Source organism: Linepithema humile, chromosome 2, assembly GCF_040581485.1.
Source record: "Linepithema humile isolate Giens D197 chromosome 2, Lhum_UNIL_v1.0, whole genome shotgun sequence".
NCBI classification, from domain to species: domain Eukaryota; kingdom Metazoa; phylum Arthropoda; class Insecta; order Hymenoptera; family Formicidae; genus Linepithema; species Linepithema humile.
Window position 1 is genome coordinate 11,006,473 of NC_090129.1, and position 26,937 is coordinate 11,033,409.

The following is a 26,937-nucleotide window of genomic DNA, read 5'->3' on the forward strand; positions in this document are numbered from 1 at the left end:
CGTGTACGCTCCGCCGCGTGTTGCGGTGTTTTCGCAAAAATAATCAAAGAAAACTAAGGATTAAATAGGGATTTCAAAGGTTTAACTCAAGGTTGCGCTCAGAGATTCTATTCTAGAATCACCGGATGTCCCGTTAATCTTAGCTACTCTGAATCTAATTTTCTGGAGGCGAAGAAAATAAGAAACAGGTTATCATTTGTCGCACTTTTTTTCACTTTTGACATTAAACTCCGAATTACAATTTTATTGAAGTTTATTCAGAATTGCTTGTGGAGTTTAATTTTATCATTAATTTTATAACCTCTTTGATAATTAAGGTGGCTTATTATTCTCGGCAGCTGCAAATCTCAAGATTTTCACAATTGCAATTTGCCAAAAATTTATAATTCTTTATTCTGGCATGCTTGACCAACATTTACAACTTTATTTTCTATTATTTACTTTTATAACAAGTAAAAGAAACTATGTAGTACGAAGACAAGTTAGATACAAAAGTGATCCATCATAATATACTTATTTACAATATCTGTAATAAGCTCGCATTTGATCTACGTGGAAAGGACATTTTTGCTGAAAGATCTAAAAATTGTGCCAGAGATACAGATCTAAAAACAACATTTTGTTGGACGTACAAAAATTTATCAAATGAGCACTCGATCTTTGTCAAAATTGTTCCCTGCAATATGAAACGATCGAATGTTCTGTTGATAGTTTTTAGAGTTCGACCGAAATTTCGGTTTCGGTTTCGGTTACGGCCAGTTTCGGCCAAAAATCAAGGTTTCGGCTTAATTTCGGTTTCGGCCGAAACTAAAAAAAGTGGTTTCGGTCGGACTCTACTTCACAATATATTATTTTTTATTTTGTAATATTGCGTTTTATTTGTGAAAAATACTTTATATATTTTAATAAGATATTAATAAAATCTTATTTTTAAAACAGTACATAAATTTTACACATTTTTCAACGGTTTTTTTTTAAATTAGATGGCTTTTTATAAAACTCCTCCAAAAATTTCGGTTTCTGTTTCGGTTTCGGCCAAAATTAAGTAAAAACCGAATATTCGTTTTCGGTTTCGGCCGAAACTAAAAAAAGTGGTTTTGGTCGGACTCTAATAATTTTCGATTGTCCAACAAAATTAATTCTCAGATCTGTATCCGGCGCAATTTTTGGATCCTTCAGCGAAAGTATCCTTTCGATGCGTGTCGAGACCGCCGCTTCCAACGCTACAAAACGCACAGATCTCTCTCGATGTCTCCGCGCGACCGTGGCAATTCGCGAAGGTGCAAAAACGCACGTCGCCGAATTCGAGCGAGGCGCAACACGCTCGTCCTTCGGCGACGCTAATCGCGCGCGGGCCGGAGGCAGGATATGCAGGAGGAGCGGAACGGGAGGCGAGTTTAATAAATTAGCGTTTCCTTCTTCGGCGAGAGAGCGTGCCGCAGTTACGACGAGAGGCTAAAGAGGATCCGTGCCCCGACGGCTGGTTTTAAATGCCGGAAGCACCCCCCTCGCCCGCCTGATTCCCCGATCCCCCTCCGTCACCCCCCCGTGCCGTGCCGCGGGACCCCCTTCGCCCCGCTTCCTCGCCGTCTTACTCTTCCTCCCGACTTCCTCCCGCTTGTACCAGCGGCGTTTTTTTCGCCGGCAACATCTGCCGTGTCCGCCTTTTCTCGTCGTACTAGATCTCTCTCTCTCTCTTTCTCTTTCTCTCTCTCTCCTCCTTCTCCGCCGTCGCCTTTTCTTTCCTTCTTTCTCCCGTACTCGACTTTTTTTTTCCACCGCGGCATCTCTCCCGCCCTGTCATCTCTCCTTCCCCCCCTCTCTCTCTCTCTCTCTCTCTCCTCTCTCTCCTCTCTCTCTCTCCTCTCCTCTCTCTTTCTCTCTCTCTCTTGTCTGAGGACATCCGTCTCTCCGGAGCGTAGTATCGTTAACTTACGACTCGCTACGAATTTTAATCGCATACACAGAGGAACTGTCTCGAGAAGTTGTCTCCCATCGAAATCTTGCCCATCGATTTCTTGAACAAACACTTTCTTCGCAGCGGCGATTGTAGAAAAAAAAGTAATTAATTTCAGAGAAATTCAGATATTACTGTGCAGTAACACTGCGGTACGATTTAGCTGTCGATTTAACAACTATATCATTCGCGCACGTCCGATATTTAGATATCGTCGTTGGCGTACAGATTCTTCGTCGCTTTATTTTTTAACCTCAATGTTTAGCACGGCATCCGTATTTTTCGCAATGCGCGATAAGTAGAGCCGACGAATTGACGGCGTATCCGACGGAGGAATGGAATGCGACGCGCACCGGAAGTTCTAAACACGCTTATCTCAGAAAGTTCTCGGGAACGTATCATCTTCCACTCGTCCGCACGTCCATTCGTTCGTTTGTCTCTACTCCATTCCCCCTCGATCGCCCGCCCTATCAGCCGCCTGGTTATACCGGCTCGAGAATTGGCCCGTAAATAGGAGTTACCATTTGCACGGTCTGTATACCTGCGAGAGTAATTATCGTTACAATCGCGGAGGATGCGGTTCGAGGGCGCGCGCGAGAGGTGTGTGTGTGCGTGTGGAAGGGAGGAGGGGGGGGGGAGGGGAGAGAGAGATGGACGCGCGTTTCAAGTGCGGGATCATTATAAAGTCCTTAGGCGTTTTAAAATATTAATCAGCTTTATCATAGTTTTGTTATTTATGAAGGCGCGAAGAAGATGAGAATTTACACTCTTTTTCGGAGAGAAAAATATTCCGCAAAGCTCGTATGACAATTTACGGGTTTTAATATGTTTAATTTTTCGAGATTGTTAATATCTCAATACGTTTGTTACAGCGTGTAAGCGTTTGGCGTATTTTAATGCACAAAGAGTTTATAATGATCTTGTTTACGTACAAGCGTCGGAGACTAACGAACGATAAAGAGCAGGAGGGGCGGTGCGAGATAAAATCTGAAAGTTATACTATACTTATGGTGTGTTTAACTCGATTGCGATTCTTAACGCGGCAATTAATCCCCGTATATCGAGTATCGTGTGCTGTAGACATTGACCGCGCATCGACGGATAACTGATATCCGTTTCGCAACCGGAAAACGGACGCGCGAGTGTAATCATAGCAAGGATCACTCGTCTTATGGTTGGCGATCGAGCCGGAGCGTAATATGTGTTGCAGTATAATCCGGCAGTTATCGGAAATAAGCTTGTACGTGCTCTTAATTAATCGCCTCTTTATATCTGTTCGGCAAGAGTGTTTACTCAAGATTAGACGACAGCTTATTTCTAACGTGAAAAACGTTACAATTCAGGCTGTAAAATTAAGTTTGCTATTGAAAATGTAATATCCATAATATATATATTAATTTCATTACTAAGATTAAAAGTACATTAACTCTGGATTAATTCTGCTATCTTTACAGCAATAAAAATAGCAGTAGTAATTATTTGAGGTTAGAATCAAAGAAGGAACTAAAAAAATGTGTATTTTCTTTATGCAATAATTAATTGCAATTGGCATAACTTTGCCGCGTTTAGCGATTCTATTTTGCAAGATTCTTCGTCTTTCAACGGATTTATTTCCGAAGATATCTTTTTCAAGATACAGATATTCAGGACACCTGGTATATTCCACAATGTTACGACGATACGCTCGTTCTGCCGGTCGCGCCGGTCGGCTTTAATTCCGACTACGGCAGATCGACAATGTTTCTCGACTATGAAGCAGCTTTTCTCGGTAAGGCAGCGAAACGCGGCTTGTTTGTGAGCGCATCGTCGCGTTTATTTCAACGTGTTGTGTCGCCCCGTCTCGTGTCCTCCCGTCTCGTTGCATCGTCCGGCCGAACTGGGCGGCGCATGTATGCGTCACTGGTTATTTTTGCCTAGTCCTACACACGCGGCCGCGTACACACGGAGACCCTCGGGATCCGTGGTGTTTCGGCGGCAAATGATTCCCGAGACTCCGTCCCCGTAACTAGTTTAAGCGGATTGCGAAACGCATTGTTCGCACTCTCTCGCGAACGCTTATCAGCAACGTACGGATACATCGATTTATTTAAAACCGAGTAGAGATCTCGACGCGCCATCGGAATTATTACGTGGAATTGATTTACTTATTATAATAATTTTATACTTTTGCGGAATATTAATTATTAATTTCTACGTACGTTCAAATAACATCTATCTTTCTCTTTCTTTATTGCGGCGAAATAATTAATTTTTATTTTTAACGATTTCACGTTAAAGATAATTTTACGATTTGAAATGCTGTTTGTTTGACGGCAAATAACTACTCGCGGCTGCACGGTTTGTCCTCGAAACAGTTGCTCTTCGTCCGAGCAAATAGATTGCAAGACCTTTCTTGCGCATCCGCGTAGTCACGCATGACGAATTATCAGAGCCGACGAAAAGTTATTGCAGCAAGTGATATGGGTTAAAGAGACGACGAGCGCAAGCGTCGTTAGATTATTAACAGCGGTTGTTACTCGCCTCCTCCCCCTCCCCCTCTTTTACGTAATAATGTGCGAAATAACGTAACGCAAGAAACTGTGTAATAATGTTGCCAAGATGACAGTCATTGCACGTTGTCGAGCGAAATCGGAGCGACTTGCGTAATGATGAACCGCGCGTTCGCTCGCGATGCTGCTTTGATATCTTTCTTGCGCTTAACGATCGTCTCGTCCGCCAATGAGATTTTCGTTTTTGTTCCGTAGTACTCCGGAATTCGTATCGGGCCGGTCGTCAAAAAAGACGTCATGAAAGCTTCCATCATGTTGGAGCACGATAGCCAGTAAGTATATTTTCATTACCATTTGAGCGGCAGTACAGTTTGCGCCCCGTCAAATTTTTCTCGGTTTTCTATAATAAATTATTTTTCTTTTTATAGGGAGAATTTTAATACAAAATATTGCAAATTAAGATCTAATAAAGTTCTCTAATAATTTTTGGATGTTTCGATGAAAAGTTTCTCACGCTATCTCCGATATTCCCGGTTTTCGGAAGGAACAGCTCCGGGTGTCCAATTTTGAATTGTACGATTAATTTGTCGTCAGATACGCCACGATTCTCGCGTTCGATGTGAAGATTGAGAGAGACGCGCAGGAGCTCGCGGACTCGCTGGGCGTCAAGATTTTCCAAGCGGACATTATTTACCACCTGTTCGACAAATTCACCGCCTACAGGGACGAACTGAAGCAGCGCAAGCGGGACGAGAACAAGCACATCGCCGTGTTCCCGTGCAAGCTGAAGATCCTGCCGCAGGTAAGCAACGCGAATACGCGGATGGCGTTCATCTCGCGGGGGTGAAAGGGCGCGATAAACAAGCGGAATTTACGCCGCGGCGCGATGTCGGCGCGGCGATTTGCACTCCGGATTTCTTTTTCTTTTTTTTTTTTTTTTTCTTTCTCAAACGCAGACCTGTTTGCATTTCAGTACGTATTCAACTCGAGGGACCCAATCGTGATCGGCGTGATGGTCGAGGCTGGAATTGTCAAGGAAGGAACGCCGCTCTGCGTCCCGAGCAAGGACGTGAGTTGACTTTACAAATTCTTCTCCTCTCTGTCTCTTTAACTCAATCGCGAATCGCAACCTCTTCGTGTCGTTCGCATTATTAAACTATGAGTATCGTCGGATGAGCCGGATAAACGCGTCGCAGGAGCGCTAATAACGTCACCATTGTTGTTCGACGAAGATTTTCTTTTTACTTTTTGCGAAATATTTATTAATTGTACTCGCACGTTTCTTATTTTTCGTGCTTTAAACTAGTTTTTTCTCAACAAATCTAATATTATTAGCAGATTAATTGATCGAACATCTTTTTAGACTTTTGAAGATTACCGAATTTTTTTCGAAAAATGTATGCGAAGAAATTACCATAGATTTTATTTCTTTCCGAGAATAAAATATCGTTAGGAGCGTTTGTAGAGCGTTTGTTTCTCTCATCTTCTATGAGAATAGAATACAAACGTCGGCAAAACGGTGTTTGCGTGCAAAACCGGCGCGACTTGTCAGCGGCGTGTAACTAAAAATAACCACGTCGGTCGTATAATCGCGGTGGCCGGAGAGATTAATGAAATTTACGCCGAAGGCCCGCGGCGAAAATTGAATCCGCGCGTCCAGAACGCGAGAGGGATGAATGGAGAGAAGTGGGAGAGAAAGAAAGAGAAACGGAGGCAGACGTATGCGAGACCTGCACGCACCACGGGTCCGGGAAAAGTCCGCGATTGGACCAGTCCCGAGCGGAGCAGAGAGCGGCAACCGAGAACTATCGGCGCGCGCGTAGGTGAACTCGTTCGGCGGAAATACGGCGATTCAGTTGGCCGATCGATCGCGTCGATCGAACGGGCGGACGTATAAACCGCTCCGGGCCGGCCGGCATTCTCGATCTCGCTCCTTCTCGTCTCGCCGTAGGTGGATCCGACCGACCGACCGACCGAAGAGAGCCCGTTTCCTCTCCTCTCTTTCTCGCACTCGTCTCTCCGTCCCGCTCTTTCCCGTAGGAAGAACCGGGTGGGTAGCCGGCCTCTCCGGCCTCGCCTTACGCGGTAGCGCGCGCGCGAAACGTTGCAGGTTGCCTAGCCGCGCCGAACCCCGTAGGCGTTCGCGATGCCATTAGCGGCACGCAAATTCCCGACGGACAAAAATCCGAAATGTATTCTCCCACCCGGCGTCGCGGTGGCGCACCCACGCACGCGATCAATGATTTAACGCGCAGCCCGACTCGCCTCTGTCACCGCGTGACTCCGCTCCAAGGCTCGACACTCGCGCAATCGTTTCTTACTTTTTTTACCGCCGGATCACTTTGGACAGTCGTTGGTCGTTCTCCGAGAAATCAGCGGTTTTTGTTGGGCTTTTTTGAAAGGAAACAAACGGGGATTGATGCAAACATCAATCTATTTCGGCGTGTACAACTAATATAGGTTAGCCTCGCGGTTAAGTAAGTTTGATCTACAAAAAAGCGATCGACAATGCAGGCGAACATACTGCCCTCTATGTGGGGCGCCACATAATTATGAATCCACATAAAATAATCAAACGGAACATAATAGATTTGTTTGATTCAACAAACCGTCTGTTCGATTTGCGACGAAACAGATAGATTCTGGCTGAATCTAGCCGAATCTTGTTGCATTAACAGGAATTCTGGTATATTCAACCAGCATCTGTCTGTTTCGTCGAAAATCGAACGGTTTGTTGAATCAAACGGAACATTTTCCTCAGTGTGCGTCTTACTTGGATCGGTTTGTTAATAAACGGACATCTATAGTTTAGATTAAAGATTTTCCAGAATTTCACGTTTAAAGGAAAACGTCTTTAATATACCATACACAGGAAAAGTTCAGTTTCTCTGAAAAAAATAAAAAGTACTCTTCGTAGAGCTATTCGGAGCATCCTTTTCGATATAAAAAATAAAATTGAACTGCATTTGTGACGAAAATTGATGATTCTGCTGTCAAATGGCTCGAGAAAATATGAGACCAGTCATTGGAAAAAAGATTCACTAAGGTTATTGAATATAATTTGAATCTCCGCGTTTAAAATGCGCTAATACTTCTTTTTTATTATTCATTTATCATTTTATATGGGTATGGCAATTTCTTTTCGCCATGGGAAAATGGGAAACCGCTTGGTGTGACGTCTCGCGGCAATGATGCCCACGGCACGTAACTCCGAATTCGTGGGAGTCGCGCTTGCATCGCGAGCGTTAGATAGCGCGCGATCGTTCGCGCAAAGGGAGGCGACATGCATTCCAGGCCCTTGCACATAGAAAGCAGCTCCGACCACGTATTCGGGCCCACGCGATATTCTCCGCGGGACACAACGAGCGGAGAGGCTCTCGGTTTAAAACTCCTGCGTCGCCAGGCGGCTCTTAACGATATTTCTCAATATTTTCTGGCGGTCGTTTTTTCTGCGCCCAACGCTCGCCCGGGATGAATTCGCAATGAATTCACGATTTTGCACAACGTTCGACGCGCCGAGTAGCCAATTATTTTTCCACGAGAGATTTCCGGTATTATTTAACGTGAATTAAGTAGAATTATGAAATGTTCAACTTTATTCGAGATGCACGACTTTCAAGGAAATGTGTCGTACAAATGTGTAATTTAATTATTATACACGATAGCGGTGAATCAAAGAAATTCAAATCCTCCACATTCCTTTTCCCTCACCCTTTAGTTTTTTTTTTATTACATATGGACTTTAAGCAAGACTTACATCTTTAGAATAATTTTTTTGGCCAAATCTTTTCTCACCCGAGGTTTGAAAAATAGAATCGACTGTTTCCAATTCAAATACAAAGTTCTTTTAGCTGTTCGCACGTTCGGCTAAAGCGGCAAAAAGAGCACCTTCGCAAACAAAGCGGCCGGGAAAACTTCGGTTTTCACTGTGAAAGTTACTTCCGTTCGAACGATTCAATCGCAGAGACGCGTATGATGATTTGACGATTATCTCGGGTGGTCGTCGAGTCTCACGAAACTTCAGTTAGCGCAGGTCAGTTTGCGCCCAAGTTCTTTTGTCAAATGGTCGGTCGACCGGATATGCGTCGTCGTCGTTGGCAGAGAGAGAGAAAGAGAGAGAGAGATAGGAGAGGAGAGGAGAGAAAGAAAGAGAGAGAGAGAGAGAGAGAGAGAGGAACGCCGCAAAAGGAAGCGGCTTACGAACGGAAGAACGGCCCGACGACGTGAGCTCGCAAGCATTAAACGGATTTCTTAGCTCACGATACATTTGGCGAACAGGCGGTTGTGCGGCGCGCGAGCTTGCACAAAGATCTACATGCCAATTTCTCGATGACGCTCGGTCGCACTTTGTGTTCCCTCACGAATCCCTTGTCGTTAACGTCATTTTTCTTTCTTCCGATTCGCAATCGAAGCAGTATTGCAAACTCAAAGCTGAATTATATTTTTTAGAAAATTACGGAAAGATTTTTATTAAAAAAAAATATGATCGTGTCAAATGCATTTGTGAAGGAATCTTTTCGCACTTACAGCTTCACTGTGTCAAAAGTGAAGAGAATCTAGAAAAAAAAATGTTGAAAGAAATTTGCGAATCAACAGTGTTGCTCCGACCGACGCTTTATTTGTAGAAAATGTATCACCTATCTAGATCAAAGTCGCAGAAGTCGTTGGCCTGCTCGAAACGGACCGTCGCACACGATTTCTCTCGCTGCCTTTGCCGATGCACAGGTGCGGCGCGTTTCGCGTAAACACGATCGCCTCAATAGCGCGATATTAATAGCGGCGCTACTAATGATTATCGGGTGTCGTTATGTAACGCCTGTGTTGCTCTTCCCTTAGAATTTATTTTCCCATCGCGTGTACCGCGCGAGACGAGCCTGGAGAGCTGCGGAACGCGCACGGAGAGAACCTATCTATTCATCTATCCGGCTTCCCTTCTCGCGCGCGCGCGCGCGCGCGCCTTCTATCGTGCGTTATCGGGTGTACGTTCTACACATACGTGCACACCCATGTAGAAAACACATAGAAAAACGCGCACCACACACTCGCGCGCAGACACGTTGCGCAACACGACTCGATAGGCGGCTTTAACGCCGAGCGGAAATCCGGCGGATTCTTTCGGCCTGCCGTTTTCTCGCCGTTTCCCTTTTTCTCTCCCTCCGTTATCCGTTTTCCTCTCTTTCCGCCGACCGACCGGCGTCCCGATCGTTCGGCGGCGGGTTCCGCCCGGCCCGATGACCCGCGAGCGTGGAGTCGCGATAGCGCCGCGCTTTTGATTCTCCTTCCTTCTCTCTTCGCTCGTTCCGAGAGTAGATCTCGGCGCGCTTCACGATTGGATAGTCCTGGCGGAAATAAACCTCCGCTGTGCGTAAAGCATCGTCTCTTCTTCGCGGCCTCTTCGCTCTGACTCCGCGTATCACGCGACTCCTCCGTTTTCTTCTGCTTCCTTTATCCAAGTTGCTAAGCGGTCCGTGGCGTCGCTATGATAGAACGAAATAGCGATATTTTTTATCAATTGTTTGACTTTTATCAGACCAGTTCGTCCGAGGTGGATCTTAAAACTCGATCGTAATTATTATTGATTGCGACTCTTACTCTTAACGGCTGACTTTAAGATTTCGAAAAAGATTCTGCTTTTTGTATAATAGTCTTACATCAAAATTATAATGATATAAGGTTCCTATGATTTTCAAAATCAAAATTATTAAACAGGAGCGTAAAGAGCCACACAGCAAGTTGATCGTGCAATGGTAATAGTGTATTACTTAATTTACATTATCGTAGAATATAAACATTTCGACTTGTCATCAAGCCTTTATCAATATAAATAATAAAAATTACAAAAAAGCCGCAACGCATTAATTACAGAAAAAGTGTGATAACATAATAAAGTTTTTCGGAATAATCCATAGAAGAACAGACGTAACGTTCAAAATCAAATGACATTAAGATTGTGGTAAAAACATAGTGTAGGCGAAAAGATCATCCCCTCAATAGTAAGATAGGAGAGAAACACTTAGGTCCATCTTAAATGATGGTCAAAATCTTAATGAGTCTTACATCATTTTCTTTTTTACTTTGAATAAAAGTTGATAATAAGAAATTGGCAAAGCTGTCTCAAGATATCAATTGCCACCTAAGATTGTAAGATTTAAAAATAAAAATATGTCAAAGAATTGGACACATTAATAAAGTTGAAGACGCGTCCTCACGAGTCAGTATCGTTTCTATAGAGCGAAAGTCGCAAGCTTTCGAGGAAGAGCGAGTGACCGGAGTAAAGAGGAAGAGAGAGAAAGAGCGAGAGAGAGAAAGCGAGCGCGAAGCAGGACGAGAGATAGAGAGCGACCGAGAGGCGGAGGCCCTTTATCGTAGCAAGTTCAACAACACGCTATCGTGGCGCGAGAAACACGATCGACGCTCGTCGTCGCGTTGAGCACGTATCCGTCCGATTCTCCTCAATCTCTTGCACGATGTTTCATAACGCTGTCTCGTACAGGGAAGTAGAGGCAGAAAGAAAGAGAGAGTTTATAATATGATTTACATAAGACGATATGCGCTTGTGAGATGAAATCTCTTTAGTTGATCGAAGCAAAGGAATCGATACTGCCCATTAAATTCTACAATTAATATAGAAACTCTCTAAAAACATATAGTATAAGGATGTTAATGATAGAAGGAAGATATTGACAGTCGAGATTGACAGTTGAATTTCGAGACAGTGAAAAAAGCGTATAACAAAAGACAATCTAAGTAACGATAACGGGAGCGAAATGTAAATTATTATTATGGAAATTTGTTAACAAGTCTTTAGGAAATTAGAACAGAATCTTTTGATGAATTGTAATTTCAATATTATTCCTGTGCCGATTGTTGAGAAACGCGTCCTGCATCGCGAAACCTCTGCAAGTAATAAAAAACGTCAGAAAAGATCCCGACAGGCTTGGAGTGATTTCACTTAGGATTATAGTCAGAGCTCTTGTGGGCGAGCGACAGGAACTCTAGAAACGCTCTGGTGCGCGAGTCTTCTTCCGCCGAAAAGGCACTCGCAAGGCACTCGTTCTTCCTTTCTCTCCGTTCCATCCCTCGCCCCTTTGCCGGTCCTCCGCTTCCTCTTCCTTTTCCTCGGCGCATAACGCCGCGGCATGCGCGATACAAATTCGCGGTGGGTAGAAATTTCAAGCCGAGAATATCTCTCCATTGAGCCGGTATTCAGACCGCGACGTTTCGCAATTGTCCGCAATGCACGCGGCTGTTATTCTCAAGTACGCGCGGGAGCAGAGCTCCTACGTGAAAATTATCTTTCCTGACTTTGCGCGTCGCAAATCGCCCCGCAAGTTGCACGACAAGCTACGCGGTTCTCTATCGGAAATTTTATCGGACTATCTCGCGGTTGTTTTAATCAGGGACCGGATCGGAATCAGAATCGATAACTAATCGTTTGTTTTGATCAAACCGAAACTAGAACCGAACCGAAATTTCGGGAAGTTTGTAATACCAGAACCGAAACCGAATCAGTTAAATTATCTTCGGTTCTTTTTTCGATTCCTACTCTATACTTTATTAATCTTATTTGTTAAATTTTTTTGTTTATATTATTTTGTTTATATCGTTTCTTCTTTTTTCTTTATGTTACATGATTTATAGTGGCTCTTGCAATATATTCATGTTACAAGGACCGTAGCACATAAAAAAAGTAAGTAGTAAGACTTCGGCAGTAAATAAATTTACTAATTACAGTCGTGTATTCTCGAGAAAATTCGACGAATTGACTAATTTGCTTACTGCTTAAGTCTTACTAAAACTATCGCATATACAATGGATATAAAATAAAAATAAAAAATGAGTATTGATAAAGTTTTTACATGCCCCCATTTTTCTCGCAAAATATTATTTTGGTGAAATAAAACTGTAAATTTTGTTCTTTTTGTAAAATCATAGAAAAATAATTATAAACAGATTTTACATTAAATATTATCAAAAAAATTTTTAATTAAGTTTTACATTTAATATTTCTAAAAAATCTTTTATTAAAAAAAAATAGATTACATTCATGTTAAAATGTAAACATAACTTGTGTTAAAATGTGTTAAAATGTATAAATGTATAATTATAATGTTAAAATGTAATAACTTATTTTTTATGTGCGTATCAAATGTTTGCAATGGAATATAATATCTTATAACGTGAAATGAAAAATTACACTTGAACAACATAATTAATTTTTATTATTAATTTTTTTTATTGTTTAAAGCTATTTTTATATTAAAAAAACTTTTCCTGTATAACCCTAATTATCATCATTCTATTATTTCATTCATACTATCATACATTCATTTCTATTATATCATTGTTTCATTATATTCTTTCTTCCTCAAATATTAATTTTAATTTAAATTAATTGTGTTAAAAAGAATTTTATAAAAACCGTAATCGGAATCGAAAAAACCGTTATTTAAAGAGTTCCAGTTCTTTTTTATCAACTAAAAAACCGAAACTAGAACATTATTAAATATTTTATTAGACCGTAATCGTAAACCGAACCGAAATATCATATCGATCCGAGTCTCTGGTTTTAATGAAATTTTTATTGAAAATTTTTTCTTCTAGATTCTCTCTGCTGTTGAACGCGTATCTTATGCAGATTTAAATATGATAGTTTATTAAATATGATATTTATTTAAATATGATATTTTACTATGATAGTTAAACATTTACTTTCTCCACACGCCGAAAAACAAAACACCTTACTGAAATTAAACGTTTATTAAAGTAAAACGTTTTTTTTCAAGACGTTATATTCTGATGAATTGTGAAGTGCATTGAGAGGCGTTGCTAAGGACGACCAGAATTAAAGTTTGAAGATTTTATCATTATGACATAATAGTAAAATTTTTCGATGAAGAGGGAAAAAGAGAGAGAAAATTAGCAGATTTTATTTGTACCGATAATATTATAAAAATGAAAGTTGAAAATCCAACTGCTGCCAAATCCATTCTTTGTTCGTTGAGATATTATTATGCGTGGGACTCCCATTACCCAACAAATTACAAGACGGTGCTGGATTTCTTTGATAAAGTATTGTTGAATAAAATCATACACAATAATCAAAAGCTTTCCAAGTTTTGGATCTTATGTGTTGTTTGTAAACTTAATAAATTAAATAAAAAAATTAAATTAATTAAATAAATTAAATAAAACGGTTTTTGGCGTTTCATTTTAAGATTTTTTAAAATTCGGAAAAGTGTTTTATTCGAAAACACCTTTATATGTTTCCGAACAAAACACTTTTCAAAACTAAACACTTTTTAACGTTTCGCATGTCCGTTTAACAATTAAACACTTTTGAGCGTTTCAAAAATGAAGACAAGAAATAAAACACTTTAATGTTTTAAATTTAAACATTTTCTTTTATGAGTGTAGTAATGTAAAGTATATACAAAAAGAGGAAAATTCCCTTTATGGTACATTCCAATTCTGAATTCGATCGGAACCAGATGCGTCGAGTTAATTTCGAAGGACCGTCCTCAAACTTTCAAAACCACCGGTTAGCCCATACGAAAGGATATTGTGTCGCTTATTCTTAGCATTTGTATACCACGTTCTCCACTACCACGAATATACGAGAAATGCAGTCGTATCCTTGTGAAAGGACAAACGTCTCGTGTCCGTACGCGGAATGCCGAGAGGATCCGCCCGTCTAGTAAATGATAAACGGCCGGAAGGAAGCCAGAGACGTTTCCAAGAAAACTACTGACAGACCGGAAGACCGAAAGACGGGATGTGGTCGGTGAGTAAGCGCCGTGAATGCGTTTGTAAACGCTATCGTGCATCGGCAGCTTGGCGCTTTTGACACGTTTCCCCGCGCAACGAAATATATTTCATTTATTATTTTCGAAACAAACTCGATGTGCACTCATGAGTGTATACGTGATGTGTGTCGCGCCATTTTTTAACAGCAGATTTTTTCGTCAATTACATTTTCTCTTTTCAACAATAATGTCGAGGTGTATATATACTTTTCGCGAAGAATTGAAAAAATTAAGGCTTTTAGTGCAATTAGTGTCATTTTTTAAGATAAAAAATAGACAGAATAGTTACATTCTTCGATTTGAGAATATTTTTGTATTCTGTCCGCTATTTGAAAAAAGTGTGTACGATGTGCAAAATGTTCTCTCTTGTTCGTTCGAAAATGCCCGTTTGCATTACGTTTCGTTAAGAAATTGTTATTTGGCATCGGGTTTGTCACTACGGGGGGAAAAGGACGAGGAACTAGAGGAAGAAGCGACTAGTAGAACGGAAGTCAGAACGGGAGGGGGCAGGGAGGGGGGGGGGGACGAGGAAGAGGGAAATGGCCGGCCGGATACGAGGTTTCCAATGTCAACGGGATCGTTTTACCCGAGCTTGCGATTAATTCTGCCAACGACGATAAAAAACGTCGCGGCGGAAAGGAGCGGGCGAGCTCTGGCACACGTGGAAGACACGCTTACGTCTGTGGAAACATTAAATAGCACACGCGAGTATAGCGAGACGCTCATCTAGTTTCAAATCTGCCCGTTATATTCCCGGAAAATGGTGAAATATTTTCGGGAAAATCGCTCGCGAAAATATTTTCCGGCGAAATCTCGATGACGTGTGCGCATCTACGAGAAGACGAGGAAGACTCGCGGCGCGAGTCTCGATTAACTCACGCGCGAGCATGAGGCGTCCAAAAGCGCCGATGCAATGTGCGCGTTTAGACCCGTTAGAGCCGCTAAACTCTCGTCGCGCAAACTATAAAGCCTTCTAAATTGGTGCGGGCCACGAAAATAGACTTCCGGTTCCCGTCTCGCGCGCTCGCTCGCTCGTTCGCCTCGCTCTCGCCGAGACGCGCCGCGCCGCGCCGCGACACGCCGCGTCTGCTATCTAGTATGCCAAGAACGGCTCCTCCCTCGTTCCGTCTGTCCTCGCACGCAACCGCGATAAATACGGCCGCGTATACACACGCCGTATAGTCGGACCGCGCGAGCTCTACGTAAATATTTTGCACCCGCAAATATAATTCCGATATGCAGTAGATAGCGCTTTGCATCGATATTTATGATGACGATAAGCTCGCATGAATAGATAACGATATTTGTGTAGCGGAATCACAATGGAATACATCTTACAGCCGAGCCGCGAGAAGCCATATGTGCAACTATAAATATTGAAACCGCGAAAATTATTCCGATAGGTATCCGAGAACGTCGCGAAAACACGTGGAAGATTACGCATTAATATTTATCGCGACGTACAGATTCGCGCGAATAGATAACGATCTGCTATGCAGGAGATGACAAAGCTGTATCTTATAGTCGAGCTGTATGCAAATTACATCCGTGATAATAATTCCGATATCCATCAGAAACATCTTGAAAACATCTGAAAATTCGTACTTTGTGCGAATATTTTTCCACCAGGTGATTCTTATCGAAGAAGATATACTGAATATACAATTATAGTTATAGAGAGTTACACGTAAATATTTCACGTGATAATAATTCCGATATCCACAAACCCGAAAAAACGGGGATTATTGTGTCAATATTCTTACATCAGGTGGTTCGATCTGCATCGACAATCGATATCCATACGATAAATGACGAGAAAATGCGTTATAGCGACAAAATACTTATATCGAGAGACGTAAATGTTACGTCCGATAATAATTGTACAATTTTATTTTAAAAGATAAATTTATCTCGTTGAATATATAGCGCTGTATACGTATTTATTTTACGAAAGCTGTAAATGTCGCGTTTGTAAAATTGCGATTTTAATATGCAGAAACATCCCGAAGATTGTTTAACCTTCTGTATGTATGTTAATACTCCTTCATTTTCTCTTTCCTTTGTGCATTTAACAACGCTACGTGCCATCGTGCACCCGCTTTAATCAGGTTTCGCAAGATTTACGTATTACGAAAGCTGTATGTATGTAAATCTCCGTGCTTGCAGAATAAATAATTCTGTGTCATATTTCAGAATACTTTATATGCAGAAGTGCCTCGCAAATGTTGAAGATAGTATCTTCGACAGTATCTTCGACATTTATATCGATATCTCTCGCTCTCGCCACACAACTCTTACAGTATACATGGTGACGTGACGTGCACGCAGGTGCAGCTTATATGGTCTAGTGCGGTTTTCGCGGAACGGAGCGAGCCTTCGAGACTAGGCGATGCAATTGCGCTCGCGGATTATCATTTTGCGCCGGGAGAGAATCGGCCTTCGAGTGGCACACGCACTTAGTGCCAAGGTCGAGACTTGCTATATTTCTTTCTAGGAACTGCTTTTTTCATTCTCGATCATTTCTGAGTTCGTAGGCTCCTTTTTAGTGGCACTTACTTTTCATTTTCGAAAATTGCCTTTCCATTATTTTAGTTTTTGCAAAACTTTTGAGAGGTCATGCGTTTTACGTTTAAGATTCTTTTACTGTAACCATATTTAATGGATTTGGCGCGGATCCACTCTTAAAAAAGGCATAAAAAGACGATACTCGAATGTATCGAAAGTGTATCTCGAAATGTATTGTTGACGCTTTTCCGCGACGCTGATTGGTTATCTCGATTATTCTGACAGTTTGATAGTTTGACAGCGAAGATTATTTTGATGGTTATTTATTTCCACTCTTAAAAAAAGAATGAGAAGTCGATACTCGAATATATCGAAAGTCTCGAAGTGTGTTGTTGACGCTTTTCCGCGACGCTGATTGGTTATCTCGATTATTCTGATAGTTTGACAGCGAAGGTTATTTAGACGGTTGTTTCCACTCTTAAAAAAGGCATGAGAAGTCGATACTCGAATGTATCGAAAGTCTTGAAGTGTGTTGTTGAAGCTTTTCCGCGACGCTGATTGGTTATCTCGATTATTCTGACAGTTTGATAGTTTAACAGCGGAGGTTATTTTGACGGTTATTTAAAATTAAAAAAAATTTTATTAAAATATTAAAATTTTATAATTACTAAATTTTTATGATAAATGTGCGCGCCTGTATTGTTCTAGTAATATAAAAACAATAGTAAAATATACCCCCCTTATGCCAAAACTATGAATGCGCAAATTTTCTTTATCCTTGTTTTTTTTTTTGTGCAATTTATTTTGCGCTACTTGATTGTGTATTTACAGAGCTTCAAAGCCTAGGATACTTTAGATCCTAGGCTGATCTTATAAAGGCTTTATAATTTAAAACTATAGTTTATTTAGGTTAATCGGCTTTAAGTGAAGCACATAAATATGCGGGATGTATCTGCGAAAGCTATGAATGTCAATGAGCGCGACGCGGCACGGCGAGAACTTATCGAAGGAACTGCAGCGGGCAAGTGGGTGTCCGCACGAATGGTTAGATAGTTTAGCATCGGAAGAGGAGCGGATAAAGTATGTGCACGCTTTTCCGTTTGATGTCCTCTTCGCGTCAGCCGCCTCCGCGGGGCTTTCCGCCCACGTGGCGCGCAGCGCGCGAGAGATCTTCGTGTCTCTCGAACACTTAGAACGCCGAGATAAATCTAAAGTGGACAGTGTACGCTTTGGACCCACGCGTTTGCCGGTCGTGCGAGAGCGAGAGATAGCGAAACCTGTCGCTCTCCCCTGCTCTCTCGCGCTCTATTGAAATGTTAGTCGTAAAAGGCGAAGCGCGCCGATAAGGCCCGTAATGGCTTCCGTAATTTCAGAAGGCGCGGGCCGGCTTATGCCCGAAGTGGTGGCCAGATTTTTAAGCTGTAAATATTAAGCCTCAGCGACACATCGCGCTCGAGATAATCTCCTGCCGAAGAAAAGAAATGATAGCGTTTAATGCGCCACTTGAAGCGTATCCAAATATTAACAATTGAGATTGTTATTTCTCATTTATAATCGTAAAAGCTTTAGTAATCCTTTCTCTAAAAATTAAAAACTTTGCTTTACTCAAACCAAAGTTACCCATCAAATTTCGATCAAAAACTTGATCTCAAAATTTTCGAAATTCCTAGCAACAAGAGTCGTCAGTCGTGTAATTTTTTAATATATTCGTGAGACGAAAAAAAAAACGAGAAAGCAGACACGGTATGAAATTAACGGTTGGTCTTTCGACAGTCCGGACTTTATCTTAAAACCTCAAGCGGTTAAGAGAGCAGAGTCGAGAGGATTGAAGGCGTTGCGCGATAGGCTGGAAGAAAGGGCGGAGAAGGTCGAGGCGGAGGACGAACAAGGTTCGTTTGCCCGCCTGCACACGTGCACCTATATGGTAATTCCTTTCGGTCGTGCGGCGGAGTGTCGAGAATTTGACGACAGGGTACGCCATAAAAGTACGCCGGTCAGAAAAATATCGAGAAAAATATGCGCGACCAAACGAGTGAGCGAGACGGTTGTATTTTTTTAGGTCTCACTGATCGACTTCAACGTGCACAGTATTTCACGCATAACGCATTCTTGGTATATTTCTGGTTTTTGTAATTATTGCATCGAGAAGTAATAGCACTTGCAGCGAATCATAGAAATCGAATGTTGGACTCTCCGTTTAATTCCTTTTTAATCTAGCAAAAAATTAAGGAAGAGAAATACATTTTTTTTTTAATTTTCTAGTGGCAACTCTTATTTTTCAAACTTATGACCACTGCAATGTACACATATTCGTCCGAGAGAAGGAAAGCAACACGTTTGTTGATCATTGTCAAACGGAAATATCGGGTGGCGCGTTTGACCGAGCCGAGCCGAGCATATTGCTCGCTTGGCGTGGGTTTCGGCGGGCATATTCGACCGGTCATTGTCCACTCAACGATAACGTGCTCTCCGGCTTCGTAGCTACATGCGCCTGTATGTTCGACTCGCGATCTGTATCGGTTATTACATTTCACCTACGTTGCACCGATAAAATTCAATGTTATCTTTTTTCTCATCGTAATTGAAAGAAAGAAAAAAAATATTGCTCTTTTAAAATGAGCTGTCTGTGTGATTCTCAATACATTGCCAACTATTCGAGTTGCTCATAAATTTTCCTCTTACTATCGTAACACCATGAATATGTGCATAATTAATGCAGTTCAGATACGGGATATTGAAGTGGCGTATCGAGAGACAGTGAGTCGAACTCTTATTCCTCGCAATCTATTGTGCGGGATAACTCGACGTTAATTCTTTCATATCCGCCATTCGCTACAATAGACATACTTTTCCTCGATTTGTAACATGCGAAATTGCATTTTCTCAAGATCGCTCGATACTATTGTACACGCGCATGTTTTCTACACTGCGTTCCTTCTTCCTTTTTTTCCCTCGCAAAGAGAATACAGATTTGTTATATTTTAATTTACTCTCAACGGATACCGAGTCCGTTAGGACTCCTTTTGCAGATTGTTTATGTCACAATCGCGATTGTTTTGTCGCTCGAGATATAATATTATCTTATTTCTTGCCTACACCCATTTCCTGTTTTTAGATACAGCGTAAAATGAAATTCCGCTATGAAACCGAACGATCCTGGCATATTTGCCGTTCAGGTGATCCATTATGCGAGAATTAAATGAAACATACTTATATCGAAATATAGAAACGTATAGAAAAACGCAAGAAAACGCGACTGAAACAATGATAATCGGCGCGATAAATGAGTGTTGATGAAACAGTTCGACTGTGTGTCCTCGAAAGACCGCGAAGATCTCTTCCAATCACGAACAGTGATATACGATAATAAATCCTGAACGTACGTTCGGATGCCCACTTTGCGCTCTCGCAGCCGCAGGTGTGTCGCGGTAGCAGCATGGGACGTGCCCGGGCTTTTTCGCTTGTGTATACCGTTATACAGTGTGTCCTGAGATTCAATAAACCCGTGATCCAAATAGCGTGCGTTGAGAAGCTCACATCCGGCGCGATATCGAATGGCAAATTAACGACGGGGAAAAAAACTCTCGCGAAAAATGCGTTTTTCCTCTCGAGCGAAAAAAATAGCTTGTATCCAGAAATCAATCTCGACGTAAGTGCAAGGTCACGGTTTATCTCGCTCCTAAATATTTCATTACTGCATCGTTACGAAACAATTGAGATTGGAATGCGATTGAAACAAATTTCAGACGACCGCCGTAGTTGCACGACTTTTTTTCTCGATATTCGTGAACACCCAGTGGATCTGTCCACATGATCAGCCTATGTCAGCCTACGTCGGCCTACGTGTATGCGGGTATCTGCCTGCCTGCCTGCCTACTCGGTTCACCGATTCTCGCCGGTATTCACGACGAAAATGCGTACCCACGTCGGACTTGGCTGCGAGGCAGGCTCGGCTCGGCGGTACGCTCAGATACTCGACTTCCGGCCGTGGTAAAGGTGCGCCCAGGCGGAGTTATACCCACGCGATCAGACTTCGACGACCGATGGCAAAAAAGAAAAAAAGGAGGCACGCAGAAAGTCGCACTATTATACCGAAGATTTCGCTCGCGGGAAGATCTGTTTCGGTAGATCGCACCGTTAAATCACTCGTTCGAGCATTCGGCACGACGCTAAGTCAAACGAGCTCGCACCGTGAATGAAATAGTATCGTGTTGCTATGCAGACGGAAATCACAGCAGTACCTTCGATCTTTCCAATTTTAATCATTTCGTCAAGATTGTAAATCTCAAAATAAATATTTTTGCATCGAAAAGTTTTGATGTTGTAAAGTAGAAGGATTTTTTACATTCTAAAAATCTATCAATCGAGTCAAGTTGCGTTAAATATAATACAATCCATAATTGTTGTCCTTGTTTTTCATCATTACAAATGTCAGCTGTATTTGTTGCAGACTATACTCTGTATTATGATGCTTGAATTTGTGTATTAATGTGTTATTACGGATTTGTTGTTTCAGTTCGTCGATTTGGGCATGGTGACTAGTATAGAGTACAATCATAAGTCCGTGGAATCAGCCAGAAAAGGTCAAGAGGTCTGTATTAAAATCGAGCCCATACCGGGCGAAGCACCTAAAATGTTCGGTCGTCACTTCGAAGCGAAAGACTTCCTTGTCAGCAAGGTAAGCATTAATCATCAATTCATCAAGTCACTCTAAATAATTTTAAAAATTTTTACATAACTATTTATTATGCAATTATAGATCAAGCATCTATTTTTTTTTAGTAGCAATTATTTATGATTACACATTAAACTTCTCAAAAGTCAGGTATTTCGACGAATAAAATGAAACTCGACAGTTTTAATTTATTTATATACGTTCAATTGTACACGTAGTTATTTTACTCGCGTTAGATCATGCAAAACTGAGAAACGCGTTTTCGCCTTGACGCAAATTCGACTTAGTATGCGAGACCTAGATCGAAAAAGGAAGATGAACATCCGGCGGCGATCGCCCGTCCGCCGCCGGCTTCCGGCCTTCGTAGAAGCTCGCTACCTTTTCCCCTCCGTTCCCTTCCCTCACCGCCTTCTACTCTTTTTCCTTTTTTGTCTTCCTTCTTTAGGCCAGGATATCGACTATAAATCGACAAAGAGAGAAGAGTCGGGCCCTTGCGTTCGCTCAGAAACTTCATCCGAACGCACGTGCAAGCAGCGGTTCTCTTTACTCGGACGATTATTATTCAGCGGTGATTTATTCTTGCGTAGACTGCAGTTCTCATTCAGTTCGGATCTCGTCATTACGATGCGCCATTATCAGAATGATCAGAGTAAATGAATGGAAATAAAACCAAATCGAATGAATAATCGCGCTCAAGTATTTATCAATTTTATCTTATCTGTCCTAATATCTCGGTAAAGTTTAAACATTCAAGAGATAAGTGCCTTATAAATTTTACTCAAGTTTTAACATTTCGATGCGGTCTCTATATTTAAAAAGTCATTAAATTAAAATAATTCCAATGTAAGACTTTGTTTATATTTTATAATTAATTGCAGTGTGATTTGTAGGTCTAAAAAACATCTTGAATGTTTACATAAATTGAATGTGGATTATCAATTAGATGTTAGATAACGATAAAGCGGAGATAGAGATAAAAGTTTGACTTTTACATTTCATAAAAATCTAAATCAAACATAAGATACGAACTCGAAAGAAGAAGGAAAAGAGTTTCTATGACGCGCGTGTCGCGTGTGGTGGAAAAAATGAATGAAGGATTAATACGGGACTGAATGGATCAAGTTTCAATTACTCCAGCGCCGGTAGATTCTCGAGGATTCTCGAGGAAATGTGTGTAAAGACTGTTGCGATCGTTAATTAAGACGGATGTTTCGTAGGTTTCTTCCCCTGTGAGAAACGGTACCGGCGTCTTTTCTTCGCCGTACACAACCGACGTCTCATCTTCATTCTTTCCCCCTCTTCTCTTTCCCGCGTCCTTCCTTACGCCCTCCCCGCCACGCTCCCTTTCCACGGATCTGTTCTATCATCGTGCTTCAAGCACCTTCCTGTGCTTTGGTAGGCAAGCGGAAGTCGTCGTTACCGTTTGGTTCGTGGAATCAGTTCCGGAAGTATCTTGTTCCCATGATGATTCTCCTGAAGCCACTGTTCCGTCGACACATCGGCTCGTACGGACAGAAAGAAGCAAGCGCTTTTTCTCTTGTGTTCTTTTTGCTTTTGTCTTTGCCCATGGAAAATGTCTCGGCAAAAGATGTAAGGAAAGAATAAGGAATTGGTCACGCGTGAAATGGAGCGAACGCATTTGTTTCCTATTTGAGGTACACGCGAGCGATGATCACATATTAGAGCGTTTTCTGCTTGCGGATAAAATTTTTGCTTCGAGAGGTTATCGAAGAAATGCCGTGAAAAGATATAGTAAACAGTGAAAAATACAAATTGCACATTATCAGTGTACACATAATTGCATATAGCTCTGTAGTAGTTTAATTCTGTCATCCTGACAGCGCAGTGACATTTATAGGAAAATATTACAAAATATAAAGAAGAGAATACTTGTGAAAATGTCAATGAATGTTTTTCGTGAAAACTGCAAAAGTACGAAATGTAGGATACGTGTCTATTGTTGCTTCGTGTGTCTTCGCTCCTACTTTCAGCCGAGTGTATTTGCGTTGCTTATTTCATACGGAACAATACTTCTCGCCGTGTTTTCTCCGCCGCACTTTCCGAGTGGCGCGTTTATTTATCTAAGCGCAGGTACATTTGATTCGCAATCTTGGGCGCGGCAAAACGAGGAAACGATGAAAAGTGAATCATGGAAAATCAGGCGAAAGGTTTTAGCGGCGTCGAGAGTGTGTCGCGAGTGAATCGCCAAGTACCTACGATCGGGACTACCGACAGTGCGGAAAACTTGCAAAATCGCAAATAAAGAGACGGAACTCGTCAATCGATTCGGTACGATCTCGATTGTACGATTTTATCAAGCAGTCCAAATTGCGCAACAACATCTGAGACGCGCAAGATTCGCGAGATTCGCGCGATAAGCTTAAACTTTCAAATTACTTTTGCGCTTTGTGCCGCCGGTGAAATTTTTTTATGATTACTGTGAACTGTTGTATATTCAACGTTCCGCGTACTTTGCGAGCGATAATACAGACGTAGGAAGAGAAAAGAGGGGAATACATAGAGGGCGAGGGCGAACAAGGAAGGCAGAGAGAGATAGAGATAGAGAGAGATAGAGAGAGAGCGAGAGAGAGAGAGAGAGGGGGAGGGAGGGAGGGAGGGATGGATGGAGAGAGATTTAGAGCGGTAGTGAGAAAGGAAAAGAGAAAGAGAGAGATAGAATGAGAAGTTGCAAGGAAGGGGCAGCGAGAAGGGGCGTGGCGGAGGCAGGCGTCCTCAATAGCCGCGTAAAACCACCATTGTGACCGATCCATGAATGAAACGGGACTTCCGGCCGGGAGTGGGGGCGGAAACAGTTGTGAAGCGTTACGTTTCCGAATAGACTGATGATGCGCGTGTTCCCTCCCTCTCTCCTTCCCCCTCTCCCTCACTCTCTCTCTCTCTTTCTCTCTCTCTCTCTTTCTCCTCGCGAAAAGTACCATGTAAAAATTAACCGCGACATGACGAAAACACACGCTTCGAAAACATCGCAGCTGCCGTGTTACAAAGTCGTTATTTTATTGAGATTTGCCAGCGTCACGTATGAATGACACTCTTATACTTCCGTTATAGTTGCGTCACTCGAACATGTAACATATGACGCCAAATTGATTTCGCCCCGGAGATGAACGAGCGCTACAGTCTCAAGTTTTCCTAATTAATTCCTACACTGAGAAAAATGGTTTTATTATATTAATAAAATGCTTCTGGTTGAGCGTATTCTTGTCTAATGAAATAAAAATTTCTGGTTATCGTAACAAGATTTTACATTTTATAACTACACCGTTTGGTTAACTTTACTATAAAGATTAAATATTTTCTTGTTGGATCTATAAAACTTCACGTTATATTTATATAAATCGCAGCGCTCTGCAACAGTTTCGTCATCACTCACTAAACGGTTGATCAACTGTTCGCCGCATTCATTTGTTACACTGCTACTGCGTTTTCGCTACTCGCGGCGCAGTAGCAGTGTAACAAATGCAGTCGAAACAGATCTCGTCAACTGATCTCGCCGAAAGTTTACGTCGCGTCGTGGAATCCATTACGGAATATTAGTTAGGCTGATGGCAGAGAACGAGAAGTAAGCACTTATGTCTGTCGTAAACGTATGGTAAGGCAGAGAAAAACGTAAGTCGTGAAAGGTTATTGTGTAGATACGTTTCACGACTTACGTTTTTTTCTGCCTTACCATACGTACACGACAGACATCCACGACAGACATAAGTGCTTACGTCTCGTTCTCTGCCATCAGCCTTACATCCGAAAAGTTTTATGATTACGTGGTGTTTGTTTTTCGTAATGAAATATATGTATACCAGTGATGCGATGTTTCCTACCGGGCTCCCGGCTCCCGAGCCCCACGCAAGCGAGACCATGTACGCGCTTCTTGCTTGCATGGGGCTCGGGAGCCGGGAGCCCGGTAGGAAACATCACATCACTGAGTATACTTTAAACCAAAATATATTGTTAGTATTTTTAAAAAACCACACCTATCCAAACTTGTTTTTTAACTACAAAGTTGCGTTAACCTAACAAAACGATATAATAAAGTTAACAAGAAATTCTGGTAGATTTTTGTAAACCTAACAAAACGATGTAGTAAGGTTAACAAGAAATTCTGGTAGATTTAAACAGGATGGAATTCAACAGAATCTTCTGGTAATTTCAACAACAAATTTGTTTCGTCCATTTTCGAACAAACGGACTAGTAGAATCAACCAGAATTTCTTATAATACAACAAAACTTTTTTTTCAGTGTACGATCAACCTGCAGCAAACCGTTTCTTTCCAACTGTTACAGATAAGCAGACAGAGTATAGACGCCTGCAAGGATTACTTCAGGGACGACCTGCTGAAGACCGACTGGCAGCTGATGAAGGAACTGAAGACGCTCTTCCAGATACTCTAGGACACGAGGAGGGTCGCGGCCGCGAAATTGTCCAAGGGCCTCTCGTTTATCCGGCGGTTGATTGAGAAAAATCAGTCGGTCGGCGAGTTTCGATATCGCAAGGGTTACTTCGGGGTGTTCCTTAACCCCCCTCCGTCAAACGTTTCCGCGATTGAGTCGTCGTGCCGATTGACACCGTCGCGATAAAATATATATCGGTAACACAGTACATTCGATATATGTCTGCTTTCCATTCCGATCGCAGATCGACATCTCTCGCCCTTTCTCATGCTCTTGTCGCATACAATCTTCAAGAGTACGCTGTGAAGAAAAAATGCGATGACAAACTCGCATGCGCCGCTCGCGGATTTCACGGGTAATTGACGGAGCATGCGCTATTGTGTTGGATTCCGATCGCGTTCGGAATATTTACAGTATCGCGATTCGGTATTCTTGAATCTTGCCGACCGAGAAGGAGAACGTGAAGTTAGTTGCATCGGAGAGGAGCTTCTTGGAAGTGCGCAATCGTGAGAAGGAGAGAATCACTCCGGATGGAACGTCGCGGACAGCGACGACGTTGTAGATACGCCGAACAGGGAAGACAGAGACAAGAGAAAATGAGAGGAGAGGAAAGAAGAGAAGAAGAAGAAGAAGTATAATGCTGAAGAACAAAATCGAGCGAGAACCTCGTGTGTTTTGTATATGTTAATCCCTTTTTATGATAAACAAAGTATTGCGATCGGAAAATAAAGACTACACTTTTTCGCAAAAAAAAAAAAAGAAACAAGTTCCTCATTTATACACCCGTCTCATGTCATCTTTCTTTGCTGTCCAAACGCCATTTCCATCTTTCCATCTACTATTTTATACTCTCTAAATTTCTTAGAGTGAAATCTAACTCCAAACGAGTGGATATTCACTTTTCACAAAAATGATTGTTTAACTCTAACGTAGAGTAAAGTATTACTTTCATTCATATGTACATAAATATAATTAATGAACTTGTACCAAATTTAAATTATAAAATAAGCATAATCTTTGCTCTTACATTACTGAAAGTATTAATTAAATTTAATATCCTTTTCTTTGGGCCAGTTTTAATTTTTAATTCTTTTAAA

The 26,937-nt window shown here is 41.7% G+C and overlaps 1 protein-coding gene across 1 annotated transcript in view; it reads left to right on the top strand.

Moving 5' to 3' along the window:
• eIF5B (eukaryotic translation initiation factor 5B) overlaps window positions 1-26,599 on the top strand; it is a 35,960-nt gene extending 9,361 nt beyond the window's left edge. Inside the window, exons 12-16 of the mRNA XM_012362477.2 lie at window positions 4,702-4,778; window positions 5,041-5,248; window positions 5,420-5,515; window positions 21,274-21,435; window positions 25,733-26,599. Of these exons, the coding sequence (XP_012217900.1) occupies window positions 4,702-4,778; window positions 5,041-5,248; window positions 5,420-5,515; window positions 21,274-21,435; window positions 25,733-25,840 (651 nt within the window). The 3' untranslated portion in view covers window positions 25,841-26,599. The remainder of the gene's footprint in view (window positions 1-4,701; window positions 4,779-5,040; window positions 5,249-5,419; window positions 5,516-21,273; window positions 21,436-25,732) is intronic.
• The last annotated feature ends 338 nt before the right edge of the window (window positions 26,600-26,937 follow it).